Raw genomic sequence first — 13,340 nt, forward strand, 5'->3', positions numbered from 1 at the left:
TAAATTCAAACCGTAAAACTCACTTGTAGTTTAAGAATTTAAAAAGCCCACCTGTTTTATGAGAGAAGTAATCAATTGAACATGGTTGTAAGTTGAGGTAACCAAACAGATCTCACTAAAGGTGACTATTATAGCCAGGGGATCCAATTTCTAACAAAAGAAGTGTAGGATCCCTATAGTCTTCAGAACTTGTTTTAATGCTTAAGTGGCCTGAATTCGGTCAAAAATACAAAAATTCGAGTAAAACAAATAAGGAAGTATGGGAGCTCAGCTCCCATAACAATTAGGCGCTGATCAACAGAAAAATATATTTATATAACGAAATACAAAAAGGCGAATTGACTGAGTCATCAGATATTTTGAAAAAAAAAAAAAAAAACTGCTGTGTTTTATTCAGAATGGCATAGGAATGATGTGAAAAAAAATTGGACTGCATATTCGAATTCAGTTTTGCGTTATTTTGGTTTTACTACAAAATTTCAAGGTGTACGAACGCTTTTGGGAGCCACTGAATTAGTCATTAATATAATCACCAAAGGTTCTTCTATCTAAAGGCTACACACAGAGTCTTACAAAAAGACGAATTGACTGGTTCATCAAAAGCGGTTTGATATTGCTATATTATTAAAAGTCAGTAAAATTTTATTTGTTGCTGATAAAGTGCAACATCATTGTAGCTATTAGGCATTAATTCATTAATATGATCAGATTTTCAGTGACTGAAATTATTAGAAATTTTTATTTTACATGCATGCCATGGGCGATAAGGTCACTTTCAAAAAATCATGGGAAAAAAATACTGGATGCGGTGTTTATCCACTTGTTAAGCATTATATGGGGGTTCAAATGAGCCAATTTTTTAGATTTTTAAAAAATGGGTTTTTTGAGTAAAATCACTTCAAAAATCGCTAATTTTTGAAAATTTTCAAAATTTCAAATTTTATTTCCGAGGCTGTATGCATTTAAGGATTCTAATAAAATATGTTATGAAACTATCATATAAGGGCTTTAGACTGCCATCTCCGTTTAGTAAAAAAAAACTTTTTTTTCATGGAGAAAAAAAAATCATGAAATCGGTAAAAATGCAGTTTTTTCGCGGCAAAAATGATTTTTTTTCTTTATCAAAAAATCTAACTAAACTTTCAAAAATGATGTCTAGAGGATATATGGGTCCTTATTTATTTTTAGAAAAAAGAATTATTCGAATAGGTTAAATACTTTTGAAATAGTGTCCATTTCAAATGGAGTGTTTTGCCGGTTTTTTCCAAAATGGCGGATTTTGTGCAGAATTTTAATAGGCTGTAACTGAAGAAAAAAATTTTTTCCTTGCAAAATCCTTTTGGGATATTTCATATGTCCCTTAGTTGTAACTACTGTAATTTGTTCAAAAAAATCGGTGATGGTCATGTGACAGACCCTGCCTGATCTGAAATGGAATGGCTCGATGAATAAGAACGTAAGGCTGTGACCTAAACCTTGAGTAGACGTCTAATGCATTCAGTTTTCAGTCACACAAAGCAGATTTTTCTCTCATTTTTTTTCCACGTGGTGTTTAGTCGCTCAACAGAATTTCAGTAGATTCAGCTATTTCTTGCTTTTTTGTGCAATTATGTTTTCTTTCTGATTTCATTTTGCCGAGCGAGAAGGCTGTTTTTACTATTTTCATTATTATTTTTCTGTATTTTTCCCCAGACGATAAATTTTATCGCATTGTATTGATGACTTTTCTTTTTCACGCAAACTATATTTAGTGGATTAGGGTCAGTTGGGGAAAGTCTTGAAATAAAATCATTTGCGTGCATTTTAAGCAAAGAAAAACAATTAATATTTCGTTTTTGTAAACGTTAATGCTTCATGTTTTTTTTTTTGGATTGATATCGCTATGGTGTTTTTTTCCCCCAGGCGAAAAGGAATTGTACAATTTGAATCAACATGTTTAGATCAATAATACATAACAAAGACCAATAATGAATTACTTATTTAGTCAAAGAGAATGCAAATAACTTTCACGTTACTAGATAGAAGATGACTGGCTATACTTTCTCTGAAATTCTGACACGTTTTTGACGATATTGGACCGAACGGGACTTCGCTAGCTTTATGTAATTGTACACAATACGGTTAATGAGATTTAACAGTCCTTTACGGGGTCAGATTTTTCATTGAACCACAAAAATAAAAGTCTGGTAAGAAAACAAATATAAAAGTGAATGTTTGTTACTTTGTTAAGCTGATACGCTTCTTTTGAACATTTTAATATATTTTAAAATTTCCGTTTTGTTTCGTTTATAATGCTAATGGTTGAAAAAAAAAAATGCTTAGTTTATGTCAATGGGAAAACGTAAAAAAAAAAAAAAAATCGTAAAATTGCGTTATTTTCTTTGACGCCAACTACAAGTTATCTCGTGCTTGTTTATTTGTCATTTTTGTGCAACAACAGTTAAACTTAATATATCATTGTTCATATCGATAGATGGCTTCTCGGAAATGAACAAAAAATCAATGATGGCATGCACTAACAGTAAATTTAGTTAAAAACGAACAAAAAATGTAATTATAAAATTCTTCAAATTAAAAAAATAAGATAATATTTATTGTTTGTAGAACTTCTTAAAACAATCTTCCACGCAAAGAATTGGCTTCCCTTTACAGGCTGGACAGAAAAAATGCGTTTCTCGCTGTTTTTTTGCTTGGGTACTTATACGATATGGCTTTGTGAGTCGCTGTTTTTTTTTTTTTTTTTTTTTTTTTTTTTTTTTTTTTTTTTTTTGTAGCTCTTTCATTTTATATGCTTTTTGATGATAATAATTTTTAGTAATGTATTAGACATTTTAGGCCAAATTTGTGAAAGTTGCCGTGGATGTCAACGTGCTAAGATCTTTTTAATTACATTAAAACTAATATTTTTGTTTCAAAACTTTTCTTGGATATTTCAAAGGTGTCCTTATAAATATTAATCATGAAATGCGGAGGCTGATCTTTTTATTAGTTTGGACAATGGTATCATATTAATATAATTTAGTATATATATTTATTATTATACTAAATATTATATTTATTTTATTTATATATTTTGCATACATAATGTATTGTATAAAAGTATTTTCTATACATGAAACCTAGTTGGGTATAGTTAGTAACAAAATATACGAGTAAAAAATCTTATAAATGCGATGCAAACGTTTAAGATTTTCTAAAACTTGGAGAAAAAGCCGATATTTCGGCGAAAGTTACTATGTGCTAAAGTACGAGCCGAAAATGAATAAAAATTCAGCTACACTCCGACTTTACGCATATTCTTGTTATTCATTTGCCAGATTACACACAGTTGCATGTGTTACTTCCTAAACCATACTAATATTTTCCTTCTTTCTTTTATCTGCATCCCACTGGCCGCGTTGCAGGCATTAATAATTCAAAATATGCGTCAGCGTCTCGAGTTACTCGCGAAAGAAAGAAAAATAATGGATATTTCTTTTAAAATGCAGGAAAGAGTCAGAAAAAGCTGGGAGAGACCCTCTTCTGCATACGGCTTCCAATAAACTTTACTTCTCGACAACGTTTCCCTCTTCTTGCTTTTACGAATAAAAAATAAGTAAGTAAATAGTTTTTTTTTTACCAGAGAGATGTCGAAATAAATTTTCGAGACTCCTTCGTAAGCAGTGTTTATTGATTTTTCGATAGCACAGTCGGTATTACGTTCCCACTCATCGATTATTATTAGGACTTGCCATGCAGTATTTATGAGTGACATTAAAAGACTAGTGGCATTAGATGCAAATGAGTTACCCGCACAACTTTGCCGAACTTTTTTTTTTCAGTAATAATTTATATTTTTATTTGATTACACTGGCAATATATTTCACTTTCAGGAAAGGATATCATTTTTGATGTATGTACATCGGGATTACTTTTGCGAGCGGTTTTTATCTAGCGTAATTTTAAATAGCGTTGCCTGTGAAATCGCGGAGTATGTTGAACAGTTTTGACGTTTAATGCCTTAAAATTTTAATGCGTTCGTGCTAAATATTCCTTTAAAACATGCAAAAAAAAAATAAATAAAATAATAAATAAATAATAAAAAAACAGAGCAACCAATGATAATGAAAATTCCTAACTCGCACATTTACATTTTCTCTTAAAAGTAGGGGTCTAGGACAAAGGATTTGATGAATAACGAACTGTTCTGGAAGTCCAGAAAATGTACATCTATTAAAGGCAAAATTGGTTACTACAAAGAATCTAGCTAAGATGGAGTAAAGATTTTCGTAAAAGAATTCGAAATCTCCAAAATCACTATCTAAAAACTATTTATGTGCAGAAAAAAATGTGCACATTAAATAAAAAGAACGTCGATTACTTTTAGGAAAAGAAAGTAGGTGAATGAGAGGCGCATGTGAGCATAGAATATTTTACTAAGATAAAGCAAAAAATCTTGAAAAAATCTCAAGTAACGGCAGCAACCACCCAACCTACCTCTTGGCTAAACCTTTAGAAAAATGAGACATTTTATATTTTTAAAGCGACAACTTATCTGCTTTAACAATTATTGTATATAATTTTATCATTGTCCTTTTTACTTGGAAAAATATTTTAAATTAGCTAATACGCTAAACTTAATTATTGCAAACCGTAATTCAAGTAAATTTATGACAGTGTTTAAAAACGGAAAATTCTTTATTTGTGCTGCTCAATCTCTAAATGTTAATGTTTGGACGTTACGTAAAAAAAAAAAAAAAAAAAAAACAGTGTTCGAAAAATTTGAACTTTACCCCCTTTCTGATAACGAACCCCTCTAAAAAAAAAAGCTGGTTTCACCTTTTCCAGAGATAGTCCAAAACTGCTAATTTAATGGCAAACTCCAGTTTCGAAAATTTTCCGGGCGAAGTCTGTAAACATCCTATTTAGTTATAATTACTCTGCTTAAGGAATATCTACCTTATTTTTGAGTTAGTATTTTAAGAATAAAGTCCTCCTAAAACAAAAGCTGGATGCACTCTTCATTAAGGATATTAAAGAATTTACTCATTCATTCTTACCAAGTACGTATGTGAATATGAGTTTTATTGGAAGGACAATAATATCTAAATTAAGGCCATACAAATATAATGTAAAGTAACAAGAAGAGCCAACAAGCCGCCTTGCGTTTCAAAATAATACATTCAACTAAACTATTTAAAGAAATGCTAAGTAAAAAGGTTTTTCAACTTTCCAAAAGAACGAAGGAAAAAAAAAACTGAAACCTTTTTTATCTGTTAAGCAAAATGCAGCAATTGATGCTTGAAAACATTTATGGGAAGAAAGAAATATCCCTATTTATGCCCCTAAAGTGTCCCTATTCAGTCTTATGTCAAAAATGTGTTATCAGCGTTTGCATCATGCCTTCGAACTATCGGACATTCATCGCAAGGTTTGGGGGAAAATGGTTTCGAATTTCCGGTCAAGCTGTACGGTTAAACATTAAGAGAGACACTTTTGTAGTCGGAGAGATAAATGCAGAAATTTTATGTCATAATGTTACAAATTTTTGCTTCGCATTTTACTTGTATCTTCTCCCAAAATTTCTTAGAGTGCTAAGCATTAAATTTTTAACTATAATTATGCACCTGCGATGGTTTAATACATAATTTGTTTTTTAAATTATTAAACGAAAAATTCTTTTATTTGCTTGTTTGGCATTGGTTTCCCTTAAATTACACATTTTTTTTCAGAAATTTTTAGATGCATTAATTTTTTGAATGGTATTTTTTTCAAGAATATTCTCGTCTCGTAGAATACCCTCCAGTTACTTAAACACAATTTTATTTTTATTGTAAATACTTATGCGTTTTTCTCTAGCAATATATGTTGCAGCCATTAAAAGAATTAAATATGCTCTGTACTCTGTAAACTGCCAATGTTATAACTGCCATTTTGGTTCTTTGAGCGCAACCAATGACAAGAGTGCAGATTTTGGTTTTGAAATCGTTTTACTTTAGGAAGTTCATTCGCTACTCTTATAAAACGTTTGACTAAAATGGAATAGGTAGCGTAAAAACATTGCTTTTACAATGAGGCATAATTTTTCCGCTCACTTTCTTGCTCAAAAGTTGATGAACGTTGAAACAAAACTGTCATTCTTTAAAACCTCGTTTATGATTATAGTATTGTAGCAATGCTTAAATATTAGCATTCTAAAATACTCAAAAAGACAAATTTTAATATTTTCTGGCAATAATAACCTAGAAATCACACAAAATCTCTATGGCCCAAGCCATTTGAATCAGGATTAGGATAAAGGCAGCATGGACAACTCATCTTCTATCATTGCTTTAAGATGGTTTTCTTTGTAATTCAATGCCATGTCAATGGAGTAGGGGAATGTGGAGCAAAGGTAACTAGTTAATAACTTACCATTTCGAAAATAAACAAATGGGAAATTTGTTTTGAAAATTGCTGTACGTAAAGAAAAATACTGTATTTTGAAATAAACGAAATGAATCATTTCACTTTGCTCCACGTGCACTTAGCTAATTGTAAAATAATAATAATAATAATAATAAATAAGAGCAATATTAATGTTAAATAAGCAAATACTGATCCGAATATTATTGGATATTATTGGGTCTCAGACAATATTTAAAATGTTAAATAAAAAGAACCTAATTGTCTCTTGACAGCAAACAAAAACTTTTACTTGTAACAAAATATATCAACTTTTTTTCTTGACTGAAATGTAATTCACGTGCGCCCACATAGTAACTTGAAAAAAAAGTACATACTAGAGTTGCAACTTTTACAAGCATGTGCTTAGCATTTCAAGAGAAAAAGTACGGTACAAAACAGCGCATAAAATAAATGATTTTTTAAAATTCATAAAATACTTAGCTACCAGAACTTTCCAGTGTTACCAAATGTTTTTACTATACATAACAAAAAAATGTCTTTATCTCATTCACACACGTGCAGCGTCTAATAAATAATTAAACTCTGAAAAACGTGATACATTACCAAAATTGCAATCGTACTTTATTGCAATTAATATGACACGTACTTACATTTTTATTTCTTAAGAAATTCATGTTAATAAGCATAAAACATTTAGATATTTTATGTCTCATTACCATCGAAATCCAATTAACTAATCCAAAAAAAAAAAGAGCAAATTGGTAAAAGAAGCTTGTGGAATTTACAGAAATTAATTAAATGCTTTTGTTCATATAATCCCTGTATAAATCAGAGTCCCAAAATTAGGAATGAATGTTCAATCATGAGAAAATTTATTCTTCTGCACGAACAGCTGCGATATAAGTAGAGTTGTTGCCGCTCATCCTTACTGGGTATGTATTGCAATCTAGTTAATTATGAAGACAATATCTTTAATTACTTTGCGTGTGTTTTGTCTCGTGTTTTTAGTTCCCATTTATTTTGCCTTCGAAGCTAGCTTCATGTTTTATCCACTAATTTATCACTGTCCAATTCTGGCATCACGCATTCGCTTTTAATGGAGACAGACACACTTTAAATGTGTTTCTCGCCTGGATGTTTTTCATGCTATTCTTCTACTGTCATACGGGCAAGGAGAGGCGATATATAAAAAATGCAAAATGATTAAGATAGCGGAAAAGATTGAAGAATGGTAACGAAGGAAATTACCCTCAAATCCCGCGGCTGGAATTTGTTTTAAAGCTTCTACCTTTTAGATAAATAACGAAGCCTAACTTGTTGACATGAGGCAAGATATATGGCATTCAATTAAAAGGAGAGGAAGCGAGTTTTTTTCCCTCTTCCCACGTGGGATTTAAGGAAGCACATAAAAAAATTGCCAAAATGAGTTTTTCTGAAAACCCTTTGTTCGATGTTGTTTATGTTGCGAATTTGGTATCTTTAGCAAATTAAAAAGGGTTGCCATTAGCTTGAACAGTGGAAAGTTTTTATTTTACATTGTTCGTGTTCTTCAAATTAAATAATTGAAAAGAATATTTTTTTTTATCACCGTGCCTAAAAAGCAGTTCTTTTATGGAACAACACTTTTTGAAACCTGAAATAAGTTATTTATTTTTGTGTAGTTTTAACATAGAGTCCAAAGTAATTTTTCAAAGCAAAATGGTATCATAAGCCAACATTTTAATATTGAAAAAGTTAACAACTAATGTGAAAATATTTAACTAAGATCTTACATCGAAAAAGAAGTCGACAGTTAGGTACATAAAGTACAGAAGTGTGTGAAAACACAAAATATAACGTGCCATATTTTGTTGCTTGTTTTGTCTTCGTAATACATTGATAAGTTTTCGGCATATGCATTATCATATAATAAACTGCGCATGCTGACCAATATACAATAAATATATACTAATATGCTTGCTCATTTTTCAGAATGTTGGATAAATATAAATTTAAGAAAGTTTTGGATTTATCAACAAAATTATTTTAAACAGTAAAATAAGGTTTGATTTCGTTGCAATTTAAATACAAACACGCATTAATGTTTATTACTTTATCGGAAACTTTAGTTGCAAATTCAAGCAAAGATGAAAAATAGAATTTATTTACCTATAAATATAGTTGCGGAACGGAAAACGGTTCTTTTGTCCCTCACGTGATGCCTCATATATTTCATTTAAAAGGAAATAACAAGGGTTATGATTAAAATTTTATTGCTTAACAAATTACAAACGAATGGGTGATTCCTTAAGCAAAGTATTTTGTCATTACTTTCTAAAAAAATTACTTTTTAATGGAATCAACGAATCGTCAAGTGCGGCAAAAAGTGACTACTTTTTCGTGGAGCGGCCCAATACGTAATTTTGTCCATGGTTTGAACAATTTTCTCTCAACAAGTGATATATGTTTCCTTTCCATTGGAAACCTTTGCTCTCAAAATCCACGATTTATTTTAACATTGATATATTAATAGAGAAAAAAAAATAAATGATTCAGAAGAAAGTTATATGAGGTTGTCTTTGGATGTCCCACACGTGACGCATGCAAACAAATAACAAAACTGTTTCATAAAACTATAACTGTGTCAGTCGTATCTTTGTATCAAATGTAAAAATTGAAAAGTTTGCTTATCCCTGTTTAATTAAAATATTAGGAGATATAACAAAATGTTTATGAAATTTAAGCGTTTTTTGTTTTGTTTTTTGTCCCACACGTGTGGAATGTCACCATTATTTTTTAAAATATCATTGCTATTCATTAGTTTCTCTTACATTCTAAGATAATCTTTCATATATATTTTGAGAAAGTTTTAATCCTTAAAAACATAATATGGGTACGATGTTTTAGAAATAACACGTGACTGTGTAATAACAGTTATCGAAGCAAAGAAAAAAACATCGTATTGATAGAAGAAAATATTTTTTTACTCAATAATGTATCCTACATAATAAAAAAAAATGCATTTATTGTTTTGAAAACGAGGAAAGTAAATTATTAAGTGCATTGAAGAGTTATCCTTACTGCATACAAGTAGATCTAAAGTGAAATTGTGCTATGGCATGCGACACGTTGATATGTATCATAAAAATAAAGTGGTAAATAATAGATAAAAGTCAAGGTTTTTGCTTCTTTACGGAGCAAGGTCATTCAAACGGAAAAACAATCATGCGTGTTTCTAAAACACGCATGAAAATTATGCGTCTAATATACTTGGATTACTTTTCAAATGTCATTGCAACATTTTTTAAGTGCATATTAAGAAGCTAAAATCTTGAAGGGTTGGCGTTTAAAAATAAGTAGTAAGACGCAAAATATTTAATGACTAATTCTTAAATGTAAAACATGTTAAAATCCAATCCTTATATCTAAGAATCACCCTTAAGATTCAAATGCATATAAAAACTGCATCGATTAATTTCACAAAAGTGCTTCTAAGCAAAACGTTACACAACGATACGACTATACAAATCAACGATACAATTGAACTTTTTACTCTTAAATATTTTTATTAGGCATTCAAATTTCAAGTATCATATTCCTTTGTCATCTGTTTCAAAAATGCTTGAAATAGTGTCATGTATGCTAAATGAAATAATAAATAAATAAAATAAAATAAAATTTAAAAAAACATAAAAATAAACGAAACAAAAAACGAAATATATATATATATATATATATATATATATATATATATATATATATATATATATATATATATATATATATATATATATATATATATATATATATTCACCAACAAAAGAAAGCCCCATTTGGTGGAGTACTTTGGGAAAAACCAAGTTCTGCTGATAATGCTCGGGTGCAAAAACTCAGCTGATGTGAGATAGCTTCCAGCAAAACTTCGTTATCGACAACACATGGGCGTCCAGATCTTGGTTTCTATTCAAGGGTCGTATCACCTTCCTTGAAAAGCTTAAACCAATTTTGGTGCAGTGCGCTCATTCACAGAACTTGGACCCTTAACATCAGTAATTTCTTTTGCCGCTGTTCTTGCATTCAGATCTTTTTTCCAGAGAAAACGCAAAATAACACGAATTGCTAGCTTAATTTCAAAGCTTTAGCCATTTCAAGAGACTGCAACGTATACACAGGTACGAGAAATCGCAGCCACTGATAAGAGTTATCTAGGTGAAACTACGCTCTACCACTTTAGATCAGCTGCGCAGGAACTGTTATTTGTATATGTTACATTCAGGCCTGCCAATCCAGGACAGGGAAAATACGAAAAAACTTTTGACTCAACTTGGTACAATAGAGTGTTTTGAATTTTAAAGGAATACAATTTAGCAAATTAACAATTAGTTTTTTTTAAATCTTTTTTCAGAATAAGGTTCAAAAAGTTTTTATTTAGATGAATTTGCAACAGTTAACTACTTCCAAAATGAAAACTATAAGAATGTGTTGTGTATGTTTACTGATAAAACGATTTGTTATTTAATGAATTGCTGCATCCGTTTTTATTTAATCTAACTGAAAAATTCAATCAGAAAAATTAAAGTTCTCCCAGGAGTTAATTTTTTTAAAGTAATTACACAAATCAAGGAAAATGTTTTTAATATCACGTCCCATATGTTGCAATTTTAAGTCACATTTAAAATTTTTGAGAATGAAATTGTACATGGATTTTCCTTTTCTGATCGAGTTATTGAAAAGTGGAATTCTCTTTAACATCATTCTATAAAAACCATACAAATAAATGTCGCTCAAAAACTCGGAACTAAACTAATTATTAAAAGAAACTCGTGCGTTAACAATAGACATTCGAGCCCATTCCCTTCAAATGTCCTCCTCCATTTGTGCCGCCATACATCAAGAAATATCACCCAACTCCACAATGTATTTCCAACCCTTTGGTCTCTATCCAGGATACGAGAATGTAGATAGTATCACTGTCCATAGTCACGGAAGCGGTGCAAGCCGGCGAGAAATTGGAATTTAATGGGAAACCTGCCACTATCGGCCCCAGGCCTTCGGATATATTCCGAAAATTTCGGAAACGGAACAGATAGGGAAGTTTCGTATTCGCAGGTAAAGGTACAGTGATAACGTTCTGTTTCAGATAGGAGAGGACTAGAATTTGCATTTTTGATTCCCTCATTGCGTGTAGATCTGATCTATGCGGCTGTGTAGAACAAAATTATGTGTTATTAATCATGCCGTTTGAAGCCTGTGAATTTGTGTGGGGCTGTCATTATCTATTGTATGAATCAGAGGTTTCAATCTCTTCACTGTTTGAAATTCTTATGAATTTAAAGCGAGTGCATAAAAACTTTTTTTTAAATTGAAAACCATTTAGTTTTAAATCGTTGCTAAATATTCTTTGCAAGTTTCTATTTTTAGCCCACTTTCCCAGTGAAAGTCAAACAAAGAAGAAAAAAGCATGAAAGAAGGCTTAATGCATCTTGAAAATACCGCGAAAAACAAAAAAAAGTCAAAAATAAATAAAATAACTAAATAAATATCGAAAAATTAAAAATTGGAAAGTAGGGTATTGAGATGGGGAAAAAATGTCTGTCGGTCTGTCTGTTTGCCCCCCGCCCCAATATTTTTTGAGTGAATACAGCAATTCAAACAAATTTTATTTTTGTTCGAAAAATCTGGTCGAGGACACCTCATTCCCGTATTTCATTTGTTTTATTTGATCAATTTTTCGTTCAATTTTGAACAGTTCAAAAAACCTTAAAACTGTTATAAACTTCGCCGATTGAACGTCCATAAATGTAGGTCATTTACGATTTTTGAACATTTGTTAAACTATTTAGTAAACATAGGACCTGGAGTTTAAAGATTAGTGCAGGTTGCATAAAAAAAAATCTTGCCAAGTTGCATCATAGGGATTTATCGGAACTATCAGCAAAAAGAGACTTTGCTGCCGTTCGGCTCAGTAAGTGTTCAATTCAAGTACTTTTGCGATGAATGCGCAAAACTAACCACACAATGTCAACAACTAACTTCAAAACAAGAAATATACTGTGATTACATCTAGTTTTAACAGGAAGATTATTATAATAAACAACAAGGGAAAATATTAGCAAACAACCTGATAAAACACACAAGTATAATGTCGTCTTCTTCTGTACAGTAAGTCTTCAAGCTCCCGTGAAAGTAGCAGTATCGTACCCACGAAGAAATGTATTGTAGGATTACGGGAAATCAAGCTCACATAAATACTTTAATGGGCAGAATACCACCACTTTCCTCTACGTATGTACGCTATAATATACTAATAATATTTTTAATATTATATGATTTAAAGTTAAACCATATATAATCCTAGCAGAAGACAAAACAAATAAACATAAAAATATTCTTTTACTCTATAAGAAAAAACAAAATGCTACAAATCATCAAACAATAATAAATGGGATCTTGATAAAAAATTTTTTTAAAAAATCATAATCAATTTTATTGGTGCAAAATCGCATATTTTATTCCAACTTATGAAAAAGTAATTACAGTAACCCAATTATTCCGAAGTTGGTCGTGAAAAAAGAAAGTAATGCTTAACCAATTTCATAAATAGCCTCTATGCAATAAGCAGTTGTTTTTATGTTTGGCTCAAGTATCTGGAAAAGGTAACAAAACGACAAATTATTGGAAAACACAACAGCTGCGGCTTTTCCTGTTGCTGTTTAATTGTCTGTTATTCGTTATTATTCTCTGTTATTCGAAGTGTCAGTCTTTGTAATGCTTTTATATTTTTTCATGCAAAAGCTAATTGTGCAACAAAAATAACAGATCTATTAAATATGGACATTTTGATAAAATAATATTGATAAAGGGAAGGAACTCTTTTGTTCCGCGAACTAAGTTTTCTGATATTGATACAATTGCTATTATTAAGGGATTTTGTGGACCAAATTATCAATGAAAATGAAATAAATAAATGCCTT

The 13,340-nt window shown here is 30.6% G+C and overlaps 1 protein-coding gene across 1 annotated transcript in view; it reads right to left on the minus strand.

The window, feature by feature from the left end:
- LOC129216592 (teneurin-m-like) overlaps positions 1–13,340 on the minus strand; it is a 254,259-nt gene that overhangs the window by 191,495 nt on the left and 49,424 nt on the right. Inside the window, exon 4 of the mRNA XM_054850806.1 lies at positions 10,586–10,594. Within this exon, the coding sequence (XP_054706781.1) occupies positions 10,586–10,594 (9 nt within the window). The remainder of the gene's footprint in view (positions 1–10,585; positions 10,595–13,340) is intronic.

Source organism: Uloborus diversus, chromosome 2 (assembly GCF_026930045.1).
Source record: "Uloborus diversus isolate 005 chromosome 2, Udiv.v.3.1, whole genome shotgun sequence".
Lineage (NCBI taxonomy): Eukaryota > Metazoa > Arthropoda > Arachnida > Araneae > Uloboridae > Uloborus > Uloborus diversus.